Genomic DNA, 23061 nt, shown 5'->3' on the forward strand with positions numbered 1-23061 from the left:
GTATGAGGAGCCTGGGGAGAGGCTTTCTGCCAACTCTAGCCCTGACCTGCCCTGGCCCTTCCTCTAGATCCCATGTAATATTTACTTTGGAGCCGCACAGAGACAAGCTGGGATACAGCCTGGAGCCCTGACTAACTTGCTCCCTTTGCTTCTGTTGCAGTACCATATATTTTGTTCCCAACTTGGATGAGTTCTCAGTTGGTGGTAACAGATGAAGAAGGAAAACTTTTGAGACTTTGCAAACTAGCTGTGTGTTTGACATTAGCTTTCACACTCCACTGCTTTATTCACGTGCTAGCCTCTGTTCCCTTTAGAAGAGTCTGAACACAGTGGCTGGCCTCTCATAACCATCCTGACAGGGAGAAGCCAGCAACTTACATGGAAATGGCTGTTTGTGCCTGCATAATATCTGACCTGAATATGCAGGATGCCTTAGTATTGTGCTTACATTCATTTCCTGTTGGTGTCATGTGCAGCACAGAGCAGGGAATGACAATTTAATCCTGGGTCTGGTAGGTCAGGAGGATGCTTAGCTGGCTGTAGCCCTGAGTTATAAATCGCTTTCTGTTTTTTCAGAGTTCCTGGAAAGTGTTGCTGCCATTTATCAAGATCTATTGGCTGGTAAGAATCCAAATACTGTGATCGTGCCAACATCATCCTCTGGGCAGCATCGGCAGCGACAACCCCCAAATGACTGCAACCCACTCGATGGGGTAGAGGCTTCTCTCTTCTGCCAGTGCCTAGAGTCCTTGTGTGACAGATCAAAATACAGGTATGAACACAGATGTGAAGTCTCTGTCTCTGGAGACCCTTTGTAATGTTGGATCTGAGAAGAAATACAGGACTTTGAACAAGCTGTAACTTCCACATAGATCTCATTGGAGAAGTAATAAGGGAGAGATCATGGCAGAACTGCTTTAACCAAAAGAAAAAAACCAAATTCCTGGGCCTAACAGACACGGGGGAGTTGAGCAGATTATTGGGCTAATTGGTTGATTTGGGACTCTGCTTTCCTTCTCACTTTTACATTGACACTTTCATCAAGGAGAGGTTCATCTACCATCATGGATTAACTAGAGGAGATCAGTGAATGCAAGTGTGTTCCTGAGTGTTGAAGTACAAGCAGGCCACACTGGGGTGGATGAAGCTTTAGCACCTGGACAAGATCACGCTGCTAGTCTGTACTGGAATATGGGATGGAGCTGGTCTCCAGTTAGAGATCCCAGGCACAAGACTAGCCTTAGTTCATCAGGGGATAGAGAAATACCAGGCCTTACTGTATAGCTTTGATAGACACATTCTTCATAGTTGCAGGTAGCGAGCAGATAGTCACGGTCTAGATCCACAAAAAGACTCATGACGCAGGCCCCACCTGACTCCTGCTTTATGTAAATCGAAATTTGTGACCCACAAAATTAGTTCTGAACTACTGTCCAGTACTATAGGCATCTAAGCACAGATTCCAGGCTGTTTGGATGTTTAAGTAACAAAAGCTCTACATTCCCTGTATGCCCCCAGAGCTTCAGCTGGGGAGGATATTGTGAGCCTATCTGGTAGGTCAGGCTGAGCACAGCACTGTGAGGGGAGACATTCCCAGCCTTTCCTCAAGTAGCTCAATGCTCAGCCAGGCTTTGGTAACCACCTTTGCCTGAGGGATCACCAGCCCACACCCACATCTCCCGGGAGTGCTACTAAGCCCTGATCTGTTCAGCACTTTCATTTTCTCTAAATGCAGCAGTTCCATTTTGCATGAAACTCTTTAAGGAGTATTAAGCAAGAGCAAGAATCATAATGATGGTATTGCCTAAAGGTCAGGGCCAGGATTTAAGGTGAGTGTAGATGAAGGGGACATAGGAATTGTAGTCCCCACTCAAATATGTTTTAGGACATATTTAGTCTGTCATTGGAGAGATTTTCCTGCCCCTTGAATGTCTGTTGCTGGTAAAAGGGTGATAATAACAGTGCCCTCACAGACATGGAAGTTTATTGACCGCTAAAAGAAAGGATTTCCTTTTTTTTTTTTTTTTTTTTCTCATGAAAGAATATGATATGTCAAGAGTGGACATGTGTATATGCTTCTTAGCAGATCTGGGTTTTTCTCCCTGTCCTTGGAAAGGAGGCAGGTAAGACTGCTCCTAGGGATGTACTCCAGCTCAAACATTTTTGCTTAGCAAATTGGGAGCAGATGCAATGCCAAGTAAACAAGCTGTTGGCTATTAGTTTTAAACAGTGGGGGCAACTTGACAATATTTGAACAGGTAAATGGGCTTATTCTTCCAATTTGAGCTCGATCTTGGAAAAAAAAAAAAGATGATATTTAATAGACAAGATGACCTCTTTGTCTCTCTTTTCCTAGCTGTCCACCTTGTGCTCTTGTGAAGGAAATGCTGAGTACTGCACAGAGACTGACCTTCTATGGATTCCTTTTGGCACTTGCAAAGGACCAAGGGATCAACAGAGCCCTAGGTAAGATTTCTGTGACTGGTGCAGCTCTAGATTTTCAGTTATTCTGCATTTCTGTGGAATTTCCACTGTAGTTATGCCCCAGATTTTACTTCATCAGGAAGAAAGTAGGGGAGTTTTGCATCTTTTTTTTAAATGGATTAAACTTTAGAAACATAGCACTGCACCTTACTTGTCTGCTTGAAGCTGTGGAGCTTCTTCAACAATAAAACGAGATGTGAAATGCTGCCCTAAGACAGCAATGTTTTACATCTTTAATAGCTGATCATTTTAGCAGAACTGTCCTTTTAACATATTTGGTTTTAAAGGTTGGATAGAGGTGGTCAGGAGGCATTAAGGTGGCTGACTGCCATAGACAGTACTGAAGTCTGAGTCTATGATTTAGCCCGTCATTCTCCCACAGATTTTAAATGACTGCTCTCATTGTCCACAAGAAAAGAAGGCACACCTCATGGGAAAACCTCTGCTGCCTCCTTGGCTCAAAGACTCAAACTGAGCCCAGTCTTTCCAGCGCATGCCACATCTTCCCCTAGATCAGTGTGATCTTGATACTGTATTTACCTATGGCCTACTGAAAATCTGGTGTTATAAAACACAAAATTCTGGTACAAAATTCTGTACCAGACTGCTGTGGAAAACAGAGGGATTACCAAGCAGTAATCACTGCTCATTTCCATGTTGTGATGATGAATATAGCTATAGAGCAGGGAAGCAACGTATTGCATTGACAAAAGACTGTGTACTCTGTACATAATTCAGACACACAATGCTGTGTTGCCCTCATGTGACTTGGTTGTGCTCCTCTTCCTCCTGCAAAGGGGAACAGAAATGGCATTTTGCATTTGACAAGGAGAAATGTTTAAAAGTGTGGAGGCTCACACACCTTCACTCTACTCAGCAAATCATCAGGTCAGTAAGGATAAGCTTTCTCTTTGGGTATCCTCTCCCTCTACTCCCAGGCCTGAGTATCTGCCAATCCCCATATTTCAAAGACAAGCCTTAGTGAAAGGATGGTGTACCTTGCCTGAGGGCTTGTTCTTTTGCACAGGTGTGTCATAGTAGAAGTGTCCCCTCCCTGGCTGAGCCTCTTCTTCCAGCAAACAATTTAAGCTGCTAATGCCCCTCTGGGGAAGGGCTGCTTACCCAGCAACATGGAGATTATATATCAAAGGTGCATGAATACAGCCCTGCAATCCCCTCTGCAAACAGGTTTAGGAAGCTGTGTACTCACTGGGGCAGGTGATGCCTGGATTGCACCAAACAAATTCTTTTTTCCTTTGCCCTACAAAATCCACTTCCAATCAAGTGCAAAGAAAACAGATGGGCAAAAAAAGATCCTGCCCACAGCTTCCATTGTGCCATCTACAAAGTGTGTGGGTTTTCCTTTCCGTTAATGTGGGCCTGGCCCCTGGCCCTCTGCCAGCCTGCTGCTGAGGCCTCTCACAGAGGAGGGGCAGCAACCACAAGTCTGACAGGTGCTAGCATCTTGGCAAGGAAAAGAGGATTCTTTTCCTGGTGTCTTTTAATCTCTCCTGAAGGGTGATTTCAATAGTTTTTGGTCTGTAGGGGATCACAAGCTCCCCAAAGCCCTTCAGCAAGGGCAGTTTCAGGCAAAGGAGCTTTCAGTCAGGATGCCTGCCTGCTCTCCTGTCTCACAAAGCCAGTGGCCCCCCTAGAGCAGGGGTAGGGATTACAGCAGTTCATTCTGGCTGGGGTAGCACTGATGAATTTGTCAGGCAAATGGGAACCTGCAGCCTAACTCCAGTGTTAACGTAGATTTGTGAAACCTTTAAGTGTCATTTACTGACTCTCCCAAGTAGTTCTTGTGCCCCAGAGACCTCACTGCATTCTGCAAACGCAGAAACAAGTTAAGCTTTAGCTGCTTATTCTTTTAATTTACTGTGTGAAAGCAATCAATGGACCTCCCGCCACTCTGTGTTGCAGTGCCAGGTTTTCCTAGTCATGTGCAAGAGAGGAAGACCAGAACTGGAAGTAGGGGAGTCGGGTCTGGTCTGAACTGCTTCTAATTTGTTAGATGCTCGTTGCTACATTTTTTATGACTGCCATTTGCCTGTGTGCAAGAGGTGGCTCTCCAGCCCCTCCTTCAGGAGGGAGGTGCCAAGGCCAGAAATCCGCTTTGTGTCCCCCTAGGGCAGTAGAAGACCTCTTCTCCAAAGATACTGAGTGTGGCACCCAGGTCTCCTGAAAACCAAGAGTGTTTCTCGCTGCACTGTTGGTACAGATTACCAAATGCATCTTTCCTCGTGTGCAGTGGCGTTGTCCCAGCAATTCCTGTCATCTCTGTGCTGACCGATCAGACCCTCCCATGGCCCCTGTGCAAGGTGGAGCTTGTTACAGGAGGGATTTCCTAAGAGCCCCATCTTCCTGAAGGCTCTGTTGTTCTGATAGGATCTGGGACTGGTAGCTATATAGGGCAATTCACAGGGACATCACCCTGTGACAGTCAGCACTCAGTAGTTCTGTAGAGGGAACAGAACCTGCCCAATCCTTCGGCTCTTCAAGTTCTCTGAGAGGTGAGACTACTGCGTCTCCCATCTAGGCTGAGGCCCAGCTAAAGCCTGTGTGAAGGACACAGCATATGCAACATCATTCCTTGTCCGTGATCCTCAATATTCAGTGTCCATTTCTCTAATGGGTATAAGGGAGGGTCTTCCTTGTCTTGCGGGACAAATTTTGGATGCTGCTATGACTTGAGTGATTTTCTTTAAAAAGGTGACCCCTGAATAGCCTAAATCTACTCTGATATTTTTTTTTCTTCTTTGTCCCAGGGGCTTTGCCAGATAAAGGAGATTTGTTTCTGGACCCTGCCATGGATCAGGAACTTGAGAAATTGTAAGTGGAGTTGCCCAGACTAGGAGGTAAAGCAGTAGATGGAAAGTAGCTTGTTAAGGAAAGCTTCACTAAAGTACCATCCCTAGTCTTTTACTCAACTGTAAGACAATAGAGGAGCTAACAGAACAGCCTGGGCAGAGAGGGTTTCTTGGGGTGCCTTGGTGGTGCTAACAAAATCCTTAGAAAAGGCTTCAGAAACTGGGGGGGCAAATGCACCTTGATAAGGAAAAAAATTTTTGGATGATGAAAACCAGGAGCGTTAGAAGACACAGGCTCAGCCCAGATAATCTATTTTAACAGGAAAAAAAGATTTACACAGCAAGTCTAGCAGATACTAGTGAAAGGTATTCCCCATCTTTGCCATGAACATCTTTCTAGTTGGGAACAAGTCCTTTTCGCAAGTTTACTCCAAAAACGCCATGGTTAAGGCTGGAGATGACAAGCTAGGCTACTCAGCATTTGTCTTTTCTCTTCCAGGATAGCTCAGGTTTCAGGGCTTGCCATCTCTGCTCCTACCAGCTCCAGCGGGGACGCCGCTAATTTGCCTGTCCGTCACTCACCCAGGATTAACTCTCCCTGGAAACCTCTCCACCATCGCCGAAAAATGGATGCTGAGAGTGAAGGCTCCAACGAAGAGACAGACTCCTCTGAAAACTGAAGGTTGTGAGGGTGGGCACTGGTCCCATCTTTGGTTTGTCCAGAACTCACTGGAGGTACAGCACCTCCTCCCAGAGCATCTGCTCTGGCCCTGGGTTATGTCCACATCACCAGTATGTGCATGGCTGTGCCAGTCCCCGTTGCCAAGTCCACCTGTCCTTTCCCAGCAAGAGCGCTGCTTTTTTTCCTAGATCCAAATTTGTGCCGGAGTAGCTGTTTCCAGCTGCAGAGTTCTGCTGCCATCTGCTGGCACGTAAGAAGACAAACCAGCAGCTGCTAGAGCTGCCCGTACTTGGAAATAGCCCGGTGTTCTCTCAACCAGGGCTCTCCCAGTTCAGCAGGTGCTGGAGCAGTGGCAGCGCTAGCGCAGGCTGGGTGCCAGTGTTTTGTTGTGTAGCTGTGTTCAGACTTGGCCTAGACAATAGAGTGGTTAAATCGCCAGCGGCAGCTTTGCATTCATGCTCCATTGTAATTATTCCCAGTAAAGCTGCACCTGCATGTGATCAAAGGTAGAGAAATTCCTCAAGTTCCTCGAATAGAAGGGCTTAGGTATTGCCTTGCCACCTGTCACAGCTTCCTCCTCCATGAGTCTAAGACAAGCCAGAGCAAATAATAAGCTAGATTTCAGTAAGTACTGCACGGTGCTTTGCAGCTCCTCCCTTCTGTGAGGCCTCCCACTGCCTCCAACAGCACGTTAAGCTCATTTGCTGAAAGCAGACTTTGGAGAGGGGGGTGGAACAGAGAGATGAAAAGTCTTCAGATTGTTTGGTCACAGGTGGTGGTATGGCCTGCAAACATGGAGAGTATCTGCTGGGGTTTGGTGGGCAGAAGCACTGGGGGAGAAGGAGGCAGTTTTCAGGTGAGGCCCAGGTACCTTTTGTAAATATTGGCATTGTTGTAGCACCATGGTGTGGCCTGTGCAGCTACAAAACGACGTACAGCCTCAATGGTAACTAACTCCGCAGCTTGGCCTCCACAGCCCTGAAGAGCTGACTAGCCACACGCCTCTGTCACAGCTTGCATGGACTAGTTATTTCCTGAGACACGCCAATTTCTCATGAGCCTTTGGGAGCCTCCTTGCTCTCCCCTTCCCTAAAACACTGCACCATGTGGGCTACTAAGATCTGTTAACCCAAAGCTTAGCGCTGCCCTAAGCTGAGCGGATTCAGCACATGCTGGAACTATTTAAAGAGTAATCCCTTAACTACTGCTGACCTGGCTGTAGAGGTAGGGGGAGGTATTATTTATTGATTGTAAGTTATCAGCATGCTCTTCAACTGCACGTTCTCTCCCACCCAGCAGTGGGTAACGACCGAAGCCAGGGAATAAAGCATGCAGTGCAAGGCCTGGGGCCAAGCCTGAGAAACTCTGGTCTGTGCCCCGCTCCCGGGCCCCAGTGGCCTCTGGTGGGGCCCCACCACACTGACCCCGCCCGGGTGGGGCCCGCTGCCACCCCCAGCACAAATGGCACCGTGCCCGCACCGCCCGCGCAAGCACATTCACCCTCAGCCACTTCCACCCCCGCCACAGCCCTGGGGGCACCACAGCCCCTTTGGCTGCCGCCACGCAGCCCCCGATGGACCAGGGGGGTCCGTGCACGTCTGGCATAAGGTGGGGGCCCAGCCCTGGAGGGGGCGTTTGCTGACAGGAACCCACGGAATTGAATTGTTTTGCTCATCCAGTTATTTTGCAATAGTTGCAAAATAAGCACAGGGGGAAAGAAAAAGAAAGGCCTATCTGATCCTCAACTGCATAAAGAAAATGGAAAACAGCTCTTGTTGAAACCACACTCAGAAGCAAAGAGCCCACCTGAGTAGGACTAAGGTTACAGTCCTCATGGGGACAGCCTCCCTCACCCCCGTCCCACTTAAGCCAGGGTTTCAGGACCTTCCCCTCTATCCAAGTCTGGATGGAAGATAGGGCAGGGCAACACAATAACCAAGGGTCCAGCAAATATCTTTATAGTACTTCATGGCCTGGGCCTTTTTTTGCTCATGATGTGATTCAAAGCTAAAAAAAATAATCTTTGCTTGATTTGTTCTCCCGCATCAATATATGCCGGTTTACAAGACAATAAAAAGGATAATCCCATGGTAAAAGGCAGACCCTGCAAATACAGAGGAATTGTGACACCATGGCTTACCATGCACACTAGAACCTTGCAGCTGAAAATGCCTTACCCATGCTGTTAACTGCTGCAGCAGCCTGCTTGGGATCAGGCAGTAAGAGCACTGAGCAGAACAGAAAGCCACAGTCACATCCGTGGGGACCAGGTAACATCATGTTCAGAAAAACAGCATTCCCATTTCCTCTGTCACGTGGTCAGCTAAGGGATGGGCCAAGAAGGATAGGAGCACTGACGAGGGCAGTCACAGGAATTCCCACATCTTTCACAGCAGTGAGGTTATCCCCATCTCCACTGGCTAGTAGATAGCAGTGGGTCTGAGGGCACATCGAATTTTAATGCAGAGTGGAATCCAGATATTTGGAAAGCATCCTGGGCACAGACATGTCCTGCCCCCTTCTGCTTTCCTTCTCCCTTCCCCACCCACCCCAGACAAACTAAGACAATCCTGCAGAGTTTACTCCAGGCGAAGGTGGCATCAGTGCCTCCTGCTGGCTTCCCTGCGAGTTGCAGTTCCTGGGTCATCAATATGAACCATAACGATCCTGGGGAGGAAACACACCAAGACACCATTCCATAGCACTGTGCAAGCTCCAAAGAAGCAAACAACAAGGTCATGGGTGTTTGGGATTAATGCAATCAAGACATAAGTTGTCAGCAAAAGGTTACCTCAAGAGAGGACACCTTGCAAAGACAGGAGGTAAAATGGGCTCAATTTTTTAAGTTTAAAGATTTGTGGGAAAAGGCATATCTGACATAACACAGTAACCTGTCCAGCAGGAGAATAATGTTGTCCAAGTAGCGTTCACTGGCCACCTGGAATTGCTCAGCTATCGAGTCCTCAGCTACAAAGGGCTCATCTCTACCTGGCACTTTCCATATAATTTGAGAAGACAATGATAATCCCAGTGAAATCACTTGGAATCACCAGGATATGATAAAAGTCCCTGAGCATGACTAGAACCTATTTGAAGGTGCTGTGCTGCAACCTCACCTGGAGGGAGTTCATCACCCCGTTGGCTAGGACAGCCATCTTGCCAGCAACTGACTTCACTCCTTGCTTGAACTGTGCAATATCGGCTGCAGGCAGCACATTTCCAATTGACACGCCACCTACAAGAACCAGGAGGAGTAAGGCTCGAGTTCCCCAGCTCCAGAGAATACCCTGACCCCCTCCTGTTGAGGTCCTCCAAAGCTGCACGCCCTTCCTCAACCCACTGAGCGCTAACAAACCTGAGTGCACATTCTCAGCCTCTCCAAACAGGTCTGCAGAACTGATAGCGCTGCTGCCTGAGAGCTGCTGCAGTCGGGATCTGGCTTCATACTGCAGAAGAAAGGAAAACAAAGAAAATAGGTAAAGGAACGGAACAAAGAACAACCTGAGCAAACAGGAGAAGATGAAGTCAGAGCACTGCAAAGTGCATTTACCTCAGCATCTGCTTCCCGCCCAAAGAACATATCTGAAGAAATAGCTTTAGCCCCTGCAAACTTCTGCCGAGCTTCATTTGATTCCACAACTGATGTCCTGTTCTCTGTATCTCTTCTACTAGTGGGCCTGAGGAAGCAAGAGAGGAGACATCTCAGCTTAAGCTTCACCAACACAGTAGAGAAGACGTGTCTCATATCCCATCTGACTGAAGGAGATCAACAAACTCCAAGGGCTAGCTAATACCAGAGTTCTCTCCTCCCCCCACCCCAGGACAGACCACATTTGATGACCATAAAGGCTGTGACACAACAGGAAAAGAAGTGCCCAAAGGATCTCTCAACGAAGGTCCCTTTTCTCAGGATTATCCATGCAAGTGATCTTCTATAGCCTAAGGCTCGGATCCTGTCACAACGCAGTAGCATCTCTCCCACAACTCCTAGTCCCATCCCTTTGTCCCATACAAGGAAAGTACGGTAGCAGGTGCTTTACCTCTCTGAAATTGGCCGAATACTGGAAACTGTCACCTCCGGTTCCTCCTCTTTGTCAACACCCCACGAAGAGTCTGTTTCCCATCGTGAGCCAAAGGCATCTTCAAATGAGAAGGGACTATATTTGTACCTAGATACCAAAAATAGGTAGTTTAAGCCAGATATTAAATTCAGGAATGAGCTAAACATTACACTGAAGCTTAGTCTTACTTGGGGGGTCCAGATGTGAAGCTTCCAGCATCTTCAAACAGGTCCAGTTGGGAGCGGGAAGATTTCACGGCCAGTGGCGTCTCCTGCTCAATGACTTGCATCTCAGACATCACCGAGTGTGAAACAGAGCTAGCGCAACAAACAGGCGGTCAGGGCTGACAGGTATGACGCCATCCAGCCCCTACAAACAGTCTCCCTCAAAACTGCATCTGGCCTTCGCAGACAGGGCAGGTGCCACAAGTGTGGAGGGAAGTTGTGGGGAGCCAGCCCCCTTTACCACACATCAGGCTTGAATCCCTCAAAGTCTTGAGTCACCTTCTTAAGGGAGGTAGGGTGATGTTTGCCTATGTGCAGACATCTGTGGAGTTGCAGGACTCTAGAGCTAGGCACTGACAGGCCACAAGCAACTTTGGAAAAGCTCAAATGAGAGCTAGAACCTCTGAACAGTGTCCATTCCTTCTGGGGTGTGAAGCATTTTTAGACAGTCCAGCACGCAAGCAGTTTAAATCCCTTCCTTTTGTTACTACAGCAGAAAGCTAAGGCCTTCAGGAAACTATTCTAGAGCAGAGTGGTTCCAAAGCACCTCTACCCCACGCCATCCCCAGCCAAGTACCTTCTTGACACCAAGCCCATGCCTAGCCTCTCAGCTTGTTCACGCTTCTTCCCTTCAAGGTTCTGAAGTTTCTTCTCCTCCTTCTTCCGATCGAGCTGCAGTTCCTGATAAGCCAGTCGCATCGAGGTGACTCTAAAGGAAAGAGCTGCAGTGGGTACCAGCCCATTACCCTTCTGCCCTGGCCCAGCCCACACTGTGGAGGGACAAGGGGAAGAGTAAACCCAACAGCCCCTCAAAACACCAGGTTCCATAACAGCACAGCCAAAAATCCCTTCATAGCAGCTTGTCTCCCCACCTCACCTCCACTGGGATGCAACTCTTTTCTAGCCAAACGTGATCTTCTTGATGTAGGCATTGCCTCTGTACCCCCTGGGACAGCGGCACAAGAATACCCACCCAGTTCAGCCTTTGCTTTTATCAGTCCTGGCCAAAGGCCCACAGAAAAATTAAAAAAAAAAATAAATCCATATCTGCTCCTTGAAATCTTCCAGAGGTGATAATTTGAAGAAAATATAGCAATATAGCTTGTACCCCGCTGTAAGGACTGGTTTGGGATGTTCTGTACTCATATTAGGCAGTCCTGGGATGAACAGCATCAACTACACGTTACTTCTACCTTAAGGTGTACAGCCCAAACAGGGCACTTACATGGACTCCTCAGCTTGTTTCCTGGACTCCGCTGCCTGCTGCTCCTTCAGCTGCTCTGCCACCTGGGCTTGCCGCTCAATCTCACTGAAGCTCTGGCTGCTCACTTTCTGGGCTCCAAGACCTTTTTTTGCACCCAGCTGAAAAAGAAAAAAAAAAAGAAAACATACAAAAAGGACTTCTTCCCCCTAAGTTGTTCATAGTACAAGAAAACCAGCAGTTCAGGCTTTCGGTCTCCCTGTTTAGTCAAAACCTACAGCCCCAGTACAGCCTGCAACAGAGGACGGAAAAAAACATGAGAGTTGACCCACACCAGTGCCCAGTGTGAAGAGATAAGCCACGTGCACTCCAAACTGTAACAAGTAATGATCCAAACCCTATTTGTTTTTGTCCATTAATTTACAAGCTAGTTTTCAAAAGAGGCAACGAGATAAAGCTCTGCCTTCCCCAAATGGATCTCTCAGTAGACAGCTTGGTTAAGGGCAGAAAGCAAGGGACCAGGGAAAGGACAGCAGTAATATGAGACGTGCTCTGCCTCCTCTCCGGAAAAGAAGAGCTCAGACATACCCCTTTCTTGGCAGCTCCTGGCTTCTTCTTTCCAATGAGGGAGGATTTAAGTTCTGCAAGAGGAGGGAAACAGCAAATAAACAGAAATGAATTAATTTAAGAAGCCAAAAGTAATCAGGAACCCACACAAACATCCACCACAGTCCAGCTGCTACAGAATCCAGGGCACACCATGCAGCTTCGCATCAGAAGGCTAGGTGATTTCACCCAGCCAAGAAAGATGCACTGAAAAGCTCCACAATTGCAGGCTGGTGTCCTAGAGAAGCATGCCCATCCCTGGAGAAGCTTGTAAATGAATTAAGACCTTCAAAAAGCTCCTCCAGGTGTCATGCAGTTGGCGACCCTGTCCAGTACAGATCAGGGTTGCTAGAGGCACTAGATTTATTTCACACATAAACCCAAGAAAATGAAGTTTCAGAGCCACATGAAGGTCAGTGTCTCACCAGTGCCTTAGGGACAAAAGCAGGAACCCTAAAGCTATGTTTATATGTACAAACCACCAACAAAATGGACCTAAAGTGCAGTGAGCTGTAGAAGCAACAGGTTCCTCAACACCTTCTACCAGAAACCTGTCACTCTGAGGGCATAAAGCACGCCACACCTGTAAAACAGCCAAGATCCAGCCAAGCAGTAGGTGCCTGTGGAAAATGTGTAAGAACAAAGCAAGCATAAAGAGGGACTGCCCAGGACCAAGGACACTTTTCCAGCTTTTAACATTATGTAGCTCCAGCCTTACTGCCCTTGTGGGATTTTCTTCCATAGAACTGTCTCCTTGCTTTCTACACCCACGTGACTTTTGTCAATCCATACTTGAGATAGTGGGAAGGCTGTCAAGAATGATCTTATCTCGTTTTACCATAAGTTTTTTTTGAAATAAGGGGTTTGGGACATTCATCACTATCAGACTGTTTTCAGCATACTGTTCCTGATTTTTTTTTTTGATTACTGTCAAGAAATGTTTTAATAGAAATAACAGTAAGATCCATTTCCAGAGAAGTAATAGCTGGTTTAGATCCCAATATGATACATCTAAGCTTTGGCTCATTCTCTCCCTCTAAGCACAAGAAGCTAAAGTTATTGAAGGCAGAATTACAAAAGGGGCAGGCAGAGTTGTCACAAGCAGCCAGAGCAGGCCAGCTGTTAGCCAGTTACCTCTGGCAGGAGCAGACTCTTGTGTTGATAGATACATGGACACGTCTGAGAAGAAACAAACATGGGGAATGAACAGACGCTTAAGGACACAGGCTTTCCACCCAGGATGAAGCCCCCTGTGGACTAGGAACACACTCTTGGTAAGGAAAGAAGCTCAGCTATATGTTGTGTGTGGCCAGGACAGTAATGGTGGGGGACAATCAGATATAAACTCCTGTTACCCAGCAAACTAAATCCGTATTTGTTCCAAGCTTCTGGGGGAAAAAGCCAAATGAAACACAAAACAGCCATGTGGCCTTGATCAACCAAGTTCCAGATATGCACATACCAAATTTTGTCCAAAGCCCAGAAATGAAAACAAGCTTTGGAGAATGAGACAGCTTTGGACTCAATCATCCAAAGGAGCAAGAAACCTCCAATAAGCTGTGGATTGGTTTTGGAATTTACGGAGATCCTCAGTATTTGCTCCACAGGAAGATAAACACCTTGAACATTCTGAAAATAGGCTCTTCAGTCCCAGTTCCACTAAGGTTACTACAGAACATTATGTTTAACAGCAAGACTGATCTGGGAGATCCTGAAGAGTGTTACTTACCTAGAGGAGCTTTAGGAGATGTGCTCAACAAGTCAATAGATGGGCCTTGGCTGGCATCTGCGAGCACAAGACCAGAAGAGAACATTTAGAGAAATTCTCCCCCTTTTCCCTCTGTGTGCTCACAGTTCTGCTGTATCTCTTCTACCTCCTCTGCCCCCCATCACCCAGAAAACCCCTCAACAAGCTAATTTCCATTTGAAAGGTACAATTTCCCAAGCACAACTACCTTAAGTCTCCACAAAGCAAGTTATCCATTCTGCAGTGCCCTTAACGCATTAAAAGAAACTAAATACTCCAGCAAGGGAATACACAAAGCTGTTTCAAATTACATCTGTGCTCCCACATTCTTGGTTTCTTTGTAATTCACCCTAGGAACAGTTTTCAGGTCGGAAAATAACATGTGAATATAGAACAATCAAATTCAAGGGGTAGAGAAAAGTGTTTAAATGAAGAATTATGTCTGGAAGTACAGAAACAGGGCAACTAACCCTAACTGAACATGAATTTCATGCATTTCAGGAAATGCAAAGAACTGACTCCCTGAGCCCAAACAGAGCTGTTCTTTTAAGTGTCCACTAATTTAACTTAACATCAGACAGCACACAGAGTTTCTTCAAGCCTGAACCGAGGGAAAAAGCTTAGCCCTTCCAACTGTGGTACAGAACTGTACTCTCCTGGGAATTAAGTCAGGTTCTTGAGAAAATTATAAAGCAGGGAACTCACTTGACACTTCACTGCCTTCCGATGACTTTGGTGCTTTTTCCACCTCCAGGGAAGACTGTGCAAGATTCTGGCTGGCATCTGCTACATCCCAAGTACTGGAAGACTGCAAAGAGATGCTCATTCCAATGATTTGCAGAGAATGAATGAATCTAACCATCCTGAACTTACTTCAAGTTCAGTAACCTGCATGCCGTTTGAGGTCAAGAAAACACATTCCCACGTTCCACACTCCAGACTATGCCTTCACTGAAGATAATGGGATGTGAACCTGTCCACACATTACCAGGGACCAAAAAAAAAAACAAAAAAAAAGAGAGAAGCCAGGAGCTAAGCTGATGAGTGTCCTGGTTTCGACTGGGATAGAGTTTTCTTCCTAGGAGCTGGTATGGTGTTGTGTTTTGGATTTAGGAGGAGGCTGGGGGTGCAAGAAGCTGGGAGAGGACACAACCAGGACAGCTGACCCACACTGGCCAAAGGGATGTCCCACACGGCACAGCGTCATGCTGAACAATGAAACTGGGGGGGTGTTTTGTAGAAAATTAACTCTATCTCAGCCGAAAGCAGGACTATGAGTCTCCCTGGAAAATAACTGTGAATTCCATTGTCCTTACTACCAGATAACTAGTTGTCACATTGTCACATCGCTATATTCAGTTGAGATAGTCCACCTTGCGTTGTAGAAGCACTTGCCTAAATCTAACTTTAGCAAGGTGTATGCACTGGAAAGCTGACTAAACCAGAAGTTTCAAGTAATAGCCACAGCCTCTGCATTAAAGCAGTAGAAAAAGCATTTTCTAGGGAGTAATTGATGACTCTGTGTATCCCTTGAAGATGAAGATACTTTCAAAGAGAAAGGTCATGGATATTACAGGCCCCATGTGGAAATATTTAGATCTGTGGATTATATACCAGGCTGATGACTGAATGTTAGTTGTTCCATGTTCCTGCTGAATGTGTATACAACTTAAAATCCCTCCAATCTAAGCAGGACTGCTCCTACCACCTCTCCGGGCTCCTGGGTGACCGGCCGGCTATGTGTGAGCTGTTAAGGTTGTCTAGTTAGACAGCTTCTCACCTGCGTGTGCTCCATGAAGAAATCAGCATCGCTCTTGTCAGGGGAATGCCCAGGGGCTCCACTCAGTCCATCTATGAGCAGCTGAATAGAAGAGAGGAAAGAAGAAGCTATCGTACAAGCCTCAGCACCCAGTTCTACGCGTCTAACAGCAGAGAGCTGCTTAGACTTACATCAGTGCCATACTTGGCCATGGCAGCACTCGCCAGCTGCCGGATCTTCTCCCTGTACATCTGGGCAGCTCGACTATTGTACTTAGCATTGGCATCTGTTGTCGTGCAGCCATGCTGACGGAAGAAAGCAGTCTGAAAAGAGAACAACACTCAGTCTCCTGGCTGCCAGGTCATACTCAGGCAAGCAATAGACATGACGCAAACACAACAGGAAGAGGAAGCTTCCCAAAGACAGAGGATATAATTCTGAGCACACAGTATGAACCCCACGGCAGTGAGGTTGATACCCAGAAAGCTACAAAGGAAAGGGACAAGGAACGGAGGATGTGGCTTAGCAAAACAGAAAGCATGCAAAACGCCTACAAAGGCTCCTTACCGCGTTGGCATTGCTGCCGACTTGCATGCACCTCAGCTGGAACCAGTTCCAGTTAGAATCCAGCTCTGTGGACCTGAGCGAGAACAAGTTATTCCTATTAATAATAGGCAGTGCCAAATGCAAAAGCATGCTCTGAGCTCCAACTGTCAGATATCCCACTTCTATCCCAGCAGAGTATGGGTGGCAAAGGGGGAAGAACGTCTCGGTAACTTCTTCACTCCCAGAAGGAACCGATTTGAACTTTTAAAGCGAGCAATAAAGTCAGTTTCAGCTTCGCAAGTAACACAGCATTCACATTTAGAAGGCGCCTCACTGGCACGGCTTGTTGAGAGGGTGGGGCGCGAAGCAGGACGGCACGACCCACAGCTTTCTTTCCGCATCTGATCTCACTGCAACACGAAAAGGTCATGTTCAGCCCTCGGGCTGGGGCAGGACACATGACGAAACACACAAGAAAACCACCAAGTGAGGCAAAGCGGCGGGACGCCACTCCTACCGGTTACCCAACTTATCCGAGTGCCCACAGACGGCGGCTCCGTCACCCACAGAGCTTTGCCGAGCACTGACAGTGGGAACCCAGAACCATTCCCCCAGCGGGCTAGCACAGAAAAGCCAAACCTACATTCCTTTTTGCCTTACAAGCAGGACTTGTGCTCGCCTTTACTGCCGGGACCGGCGCCCTCAGCCCCCGCAGGGGTCCGCGCGGTGCCCCCGGGGCTGGGGACGCCCCGGTGCCGGTGCCGGTGCCGCCACGCACCTGATGAAGCTGAGGTGCACGCCCAGGGCGCGGTGCGCGCCGGAGCAGTCGATGCAGAGGAAGACGCCGTAGGTGACGCTGGCCCAGCTCGGGTTCTTGGCGCCGCAGTCGAAGCAGGACTAGAGCGGGGGGGAGGCAGCGGTCGGCGGGGGGCCGGCGGCTCCCTCCCCGTCCCCGTCCCCGTGCCCTCACCGCCGGGGAGCGGCCGCCCGCCGCCGCCCGTTACCTTGTTGGCCGGTACCGCCCGCAGCCGCCTGAAGAAGGCCTGGATCTCCGCACGGCCCGGCTCCGCCGCCATCGTCTCTCCTTCCCACACGCCACCGCAGCCGCGGGCGGCGCTACGGGAGCCGGCCGGGCCCCAACGGGCCGCGGGGAGAGGCCCGGCCTCTGAGGGGGGTGGCCCGGCCTCCGCCCCCCGCCCGCCCTCGGGGGGCTCGGCGGCGGCTCGGGACGGTCACCTGTGAGGGGGGTTGTGCCTCGGGGCTCCTGGGACCGAGCGCCTTAGGGCTACGGCAGGGGAAAAGGCACCGCAGGGCGACAGGGGGTTGAAGTGCGGCGGTGTCGGGGTGTTACTGAGGTGGAAGGCACCGGTGTTTTGTCACCTCCAGGAGGACACTGCTCTGTCACGCCAAGTTATTGCTTAAAAAAAAAAAAAGTAAATGTGCTAGTGTCTGGGTAAGGCGACTTTCAGTTTAAGTTTAAAGGCTTTCCTTTCACTTGTTTCCCGTTTTTCCACAAGCGGACTGTAGAATTAACTGCGATAGGAACCTATGATACATGATCTTAGCAAGATCCATAACATCTCAGGACATACAGATACAATCAAGAACTGAATTGCGGGGCAAAAGACCCTAAAAACCACAGGGTCTAGCAGAGGAATTAGGCCTAGCACTCAGAATCAGCAGAGGCCTCACTGCACACCCAGCCGAGACCCAATCTAGGAGGCAGGTTCCCCCTACAGTAAGAGGAGAAGCTTCTGCTGACACATTTGATCTGAGCTTCCCCAAGATAAGTCCCTGAGGTGGGAGGTGAGGCCTGCCCAGCCCAGCGTGGCACATTCCTGGCTGCGCCCTGCCTCACAGCCTGCCGTGCGGTGCTCTTACGCTGCTACCTCGGTGGTTTCTGCATGCCCATTTCTGGGTTACTCAGGCAGTGCTGGGGAACCAGTTCAGGTAAAAGTAACTGATAGCTTTTTGTCACAGCTATTTTTAAACCAGCTGAGCTCCCCGATCCCATTCACGGTGCAGCTGTCTGAGCACATACCAGGAGAGCCAGAGTGGAGTGCAGCAAGGGCTGGCTGCGCCCTAGCAAAAGGGGAGCTGAGAGGAGCTCCTAGTAGGGCTGCACCTTCAGCAGCCCTGGCACATCCCCACAATACCTGAGCCCAGCAAGCAGGGCAGGCCCATGGTAGTAGCCAAGAGTTGAGATTGCCAGGCAAGCCCCTGGCAATGAGATAGGCCTGTGGTTGGTCAAGCTAGGAAGGCAATTCACAGCTCAGGATGAGGTCTAGCAATTACCAGGCAGGTCCATGGTGGCAAGATGAAGTGAGCTACAGGGCAGGCTCTAGCTCAGCAGGGTCTAGATAGCACAGCCAGACTCCAACATTTCTCCAGCTTAGCTCAAGCAGGAGGCAATAGCCCTGGGCTGAGCTTAAATGGACGCCCACACCCACCCACCTGCCCACCCCTGGGCAGGGGCTGTGGGTAAATGCTCCAGGTGGGGCTGCTCAGGGCAATTAAGACCTGTTAGTGCTGTTAGCATCCTGGCAGCTGAAGGCAGACTGAGGGACAAGAGATGGAGTGTACAGTGGCTCGGTGGAGGCTGCAGAAGCTGCATCTTGCTGTGGAGAGGAACATTTGCTGAAAGCCAGTTCAAGCGATGAGCGTATATTGGGAGTGGCGGTGTTCTGCTGGCCTGAGCAGTGTCAGCCTGAGTTACTTGCTCCTGCCCCATCTGTTGTGTGCTGCTGCTCCCCTCCTCTGCTGGCTTTATTCTGACAGGGTCTGTGCTTGGCCTTGTGGTGGAGATGCTGTGCAGGGGCCAGGAGGGACAGAATCTATTCATGGTGGTGTTAACCCCAGTTGGGGCTTATGAGGGAGAAATGGTACGAGCCCAGGCAGCCTCAGAAGTCTGTAGGTCAGTGTCACGCGATGTCCCTGCCTGTCTGTGCTAGGAGGCACCTGGAGATACAGTGCGGGCTGTTCTGCTCTGTGAAGGGTGCACGGTTTAAGCTCGTTGTGCTGTATCCAAGGAAGACTTGCTACAGCAGGGTTCCTTGAGCTTCCTTGCCTCAGCTGTGTCCCTTGCAAGCCTTCCAGCCCATGCTGTTTGCTCCACGTGCTGGCAAGACTGCTGATCCTGTCCATCAGTTTTACATAAAAACAGCAGGAAGAGCATGCTGCTGGTCTGAAAAACAGTCAGCTTCTTTTTGTTGCCTTTGTCAGTACAGGAAAGACCTGCTGCTGACTGTTCCCTGCGAGCGTGTGCTGTCACTGCAGTTCTTGCTATTTCCTGCATCTGTTTCTCTTGCATCTCATGTGCTTTGCTGTTGAATTTCTGAGCTGCAAGCCGGCAGCCTGCTCTTTGGCACTCAGCTTTCATGTCCGTCTACATCACATCTGACATTTGCCTCTTTCCTCCTGACTGCTGTGACACCAGACCCCGAGCCAGCTGTAGCCCCATAATCAGAGATCTCCTTGCTGCTACTGCTGCTAGGAAGTGACAGTCCCCAGCATCATCCAGGAGAGCAAAGGAGGGTGACCAGGCTTGTTCTTGGAGCCTGCCATACCCCTGGGGATGCTTTTATCAGCACAGAAGTCTTGCTGTTTGAGTGTGAGGTTACCGTGGAAGGATAAATGGCAAAGCAGAAGGATAGTCAGACGAGAGCTGGGGAGGCTCGAGAGCGAAGTGCTGTGCTGGGGTAAAACCCGCCCTGCACTTGCAGGTCTGAGCCAAGGCAAGGAGAAGGTGCCCCTCTGGGGATGTCTGGAAGCAGGGTGGCCGAGGGGAGCAGGGGCTTTGCTGTCTTCCACTGCCCAGCAGGCTGTGGGCGGCAAGGACTGTGTGGGAGAGGGAGGGTGCTGGCTGTGTCTTGCCCTCCCACTTGGGCCTGTTGGCCTCTCGTGCTTTTGCTGAATGAGAAGAATAGGGGAGGGAGCAGGAAATTCAGTAAACTACCCCAAAATAACCGGGAGAGACAGTTTCCCATGGATCACAATGCGAGTTGTGGGGTACCAGCAATCTAGTGATTCCCTGGGGAGAGGAGCAATTCTTAAGGTTGTTTTTTTTGTTTTGTTTTGTTTTTAAACCAGCCAGTTTACAGATACTGGGTACCAGTCTGCCAGTGTGCCAGTGCAATTAGTAACTGCCTCCCTAGGAAAAGCATTGTACAAAGGCAGGCAGGCACGTCACACACTGACTCTGTACAATGCTTCCAGCAAGATTTAAGATAAGGAGCTAATACATTATGTGTAGAGTGAATATTTTGTTAAGGTTTACAACTTACACAATTTTACTGCAGTCTTACAAATGTTGTGGTTTGGAGACAATCCAGCAAAGGTAGAAGGAACATACAAAGGAAGATGGCGGGTGGGTAACTCGGGAGATACCGAGGAGCAGTCATGGCTGGCTTCATCCAGTTTGGGGTTGTGCCGCAGCCGAAAGGCCGGTCCCGCTGCACGTGATGCCCCTTGCACCCGCTCTGGCAGCTGGGTGGCTGAGCTGGTCTCCCTCTTTGCCCCATGACTGCGAAAGTAAGGGAAGGGCTAGGAAGGCTTGACAGGGAGAGGAGAGGACTGTCCCTCTCAGTTGCATCAGCTGATGTTGCTGGGCTGCCAGGCAAAACTGCTGGGGCTTGATGGAAACGGTAACTAGAGCGTGAGTCCTGATTGCTGCCGATAACCTAGTTGTTAAGTGACTCTCTGTGCGTGTGCATGCACGTGTGTCTTCATGCTTTCCTTTCGTAACTCCATTTCCACTCTTGTAAGCAAATATTTATTTTCAAAGGTCTGGTTTGAAACACTCCACCTGGTGTTACAGGTGCTGGGGACATGGGAGGTTTTGGGGATGCCTTTGGGGATGATTTATTCATCACAGACTTAACTGTTCTTGGAATGACCCACTGTTTTCTCCCACACAGAAGCCATCCCAGGAGCAACGCACACCCTGAGGTCCCCCAAAATACAGCAGGAGTTGGCACCAGCAAGACTGATTCACCAGCAGACATCACTCCTGTTCTAGCTTACAAGGTAGGTAAAAAATGGAAATGGCAGCAGCACAGTCTCCTAGCAGAAGTGCAGAGCTTCTGCCTCATTGCAGTCAGATACACCCTGTCTGCCTAAAGCATGGCAGAGCTGGAGCGCTTGGCTGTGCTGTTCCACGGCCGCAGGCTCTTAGCAGTCACAGTGGCTCCCCAGCCATGAGGGGGCACTTCTGGAAAGCCCAGAGGATGGGGAGGGGATGGGAAGCGGGAGGCAAATAGGTTACAAAAAAACGTTTGCTGGCACGTTGGGAAAATTGTGTTGGGTCTGCTATCGGCCTTGAAAGGGATGGAAGCTGTGAGAAAAATGACCCTTAACCAGACCCCACAGCAAGCCAGGGCACAGTTGCTGCATCTGTCTCCCAGAGGGCAGTCGATAAACTTCTTAGCCATTAGTCATAGGCTGATAAAAGACAGATGTTCAGCCCTGGGAAGTGGTTTATAAAGAGGACAGTCAAGGTTTGCTCTGTCCAGTGCCATACTGAGCTGCAGGAAAGGGGGAAGCTTATAAGGAGCAGTGGAGAGCCACAGAGCAGTGCGGGGACTGGAGTGTGCCTTGTGTCACACAGCATTTCATCTGGTAAATGAGGTCGTGTTCAGTGATGAGCCTGAAGCAGAAAGGCTGGGAACCAGAGAAAGCGGGCAGCAGGTTGCATCTGGGTGACTGGCAGACATTCTCATAGGCAAGAAGGAAAGAAGCACAGCTGGGATGATGGGGAATATAACTTCTTTAGGGAACAGAGAACTGCACACCAGCAGATCTCAGTACCTAGTTGTGAAACCTTGGATAGAGCAAAGGCCAAAAAAGACTCCCAGAGGGAGCGAGAGAGGAACATATTCTCTGAACCCAAGACGGGTGGGAATCCGTTAGTCTCTGTGACAGAAAAACAAATCAGCCTGCCACAGGGGAGGAGAGTACTTTGTGAGTCTGTTACCCCTCAGATCACATAGGAGCAGGTGGCCTTTAGGGTTTGTAGCTGCTTCCTCATTGCTCAAGTTCTTCCTAGGTCACGGTTTCATGAAATCTTTCTCCTTCAGCTTCCTCTGTGTTCTCCACTGCAGGTGTCTCCAGCTCCGACACCAGCCCTGAGCTCAGCCTTTGGTGCCTCGGCAGGCAGTCTGTGTGCGGAGGACAGATTTACAATCCTGTTTGCTGCTTTTGGAGCAATGTTGCTGGAGAGGCAGATCCATTACAACGTGTGGCACTCAACGACTGACTTGGGAGCTGGGGTTTACAGTGCAGGCAATGTGTCAGTGGCTGGAGGAGTCTTCCTGCCTGTGGCAGCAGGAACCTAGGGACACCAGACAGTGCCTCTCAGCTGCTTCTTCCATTCTGCCTTCAATGGCAATGTGGGGACTGAGCTGCTGTGCCACTGTGTCCTCAAGCAGAACATCAGGACCCAGGTGCCAACATTTCCATGATGCCAGGTGCCACTGCCCCATCAAAGGCACTGCCACCACGATTGATGGTTGATGTGGAGGTCATGTTGCTGCCCCAGCCACCCCTGTGCTGGAGCTCACATATTTCTTTGACCCCCGCTACCTGCACACCTTTGTCCGCAGCACGCTGTAGGCTCTGGGACCTTCCAGGTGAGCAGCAAGGCCATGCACTAGCACTGTGTGTCTCACCTGGGTGCTCTGCGGGAGGAGAGGGCTCCCCAGGCCGTTTGCAGGCAGGGGGACATCGGCCTGGCCAGACTGGCAGCCCCAGGGGAATGGCGCTCCCCAGCTGTTCAGCAGGAGCGCAGCAGAGACCTTTATTTCACAGCCAGCCTGGCTTTGCCTCAGTTTGCAGGGCGTGAGGCTATTACTTGCTTCCTTGAGCTGCTCACCAGTCTTCAACATCTGCAGCAGCTGAAACTTCAGAAACGCTGGTGGCAGCACAAGGCCTAAAGCCTTGGCTGT

The 23061-nt window shown here is 49.4% G+C and overlaps 2 protein-coding genes across 5 annotated transcripts in view; one reads left to right on the forward strand and one right to left on the reverse strand.

Moving 5' to 3' along the window:
- Window positions 1–8535, forward strand: part of CSTPP1 (centriolar satellite-associated tubulin polyglutamylase complex regulator 1) — an 81596-nt gene extending 73061 nt beyond the window's left edge. For both annotated transcript variants that reach the window (XM_035539981.2, XM_050710998.1), the window contains 4 exons: window positions 577–772; window positions 2357–2466; window positions 5253–5316; window positions 5794–8535. In XM_035539981.2, the coding sequence (XP_035395874.1) occupies window positions 577–772; window positions 2357–2466; window positions 5253–5316; window positions 5794–5974 (551 nt within the window). In that variant the 3' untranslated portion in view covers window positions 5975–8535. The remainder of the gene's footprint in view (window positions 1–576; window positions 773–2356; window positions 2467–5252; window positions 5317–5793) is intronic.
- ARFGAP2 (ADP ribosylation factor GTPase activating protein 2) lies at window positions 7919–17282 on the reverse strand. Of its 3 annotated transcripts, XM_035539977.2 has the most exons (17): window positions 17125–17277; window positions 16899–17017; window positions 16142–16214; window positions 15766–15897; window positions 15596–15676; window positions 14521–14623; window positions 13798–13854; window positions 13203–13247; window positions 12051–12103; window positions 11487–11623; window positions 10839–10970; window positions 10226–10354; window positions 10017–10145; window positions 9527–9653; window positions 9332–9422; window positions 9093–9211; window positions 7919–8643 (listed from the first exon to the last, which is right to left on the reverse strand). In XM_035539977.2, the coding sequence occupies exons 1-17, from the start codon at window positions 17194–17196 to the stop codon at window positions 8623–8625; spliced, it is 1620 nt and encodes a 539-aa protein (XP_035395870.1). In that variant the 5' UTR covers window positions 17197–17277; the 3' UTR covers window positions 7919–8622. The 3 variants fall into 3 exon arrangements, with proteins under 3 accessions (XP_035395870.1, XP_035395871.1, XP_035395869.1); XM_035539978.2 differs by lacking the exon at window positions 13203–13247 and having other exon boundaries at window positions 17125–17282; XM_035539976.2 differs by having other exon boundaries at window positions 8373–8643; window positions 9093–9422.
- Between the last annotated feature and the right edge of the window lie 5779 nt (window positions 17283–23061).

Source organism: Cygnus atratus, chromosome 5 (assembly GCF_013377495.2).
Source record: "Cygnus atratus isolate AKBS03 ecotype Queensland, Australia chromosome 5, CAtr_DNAZoo_HiC_assembly, whole genome shotgun sequence".
Taxonomy (NCBI): domain Eukaryota; kingdom Metazoa; phylum Chordata; class Aves; order Anseriformes; family Anatidae; genus Cygnus; species Cygnus atratus.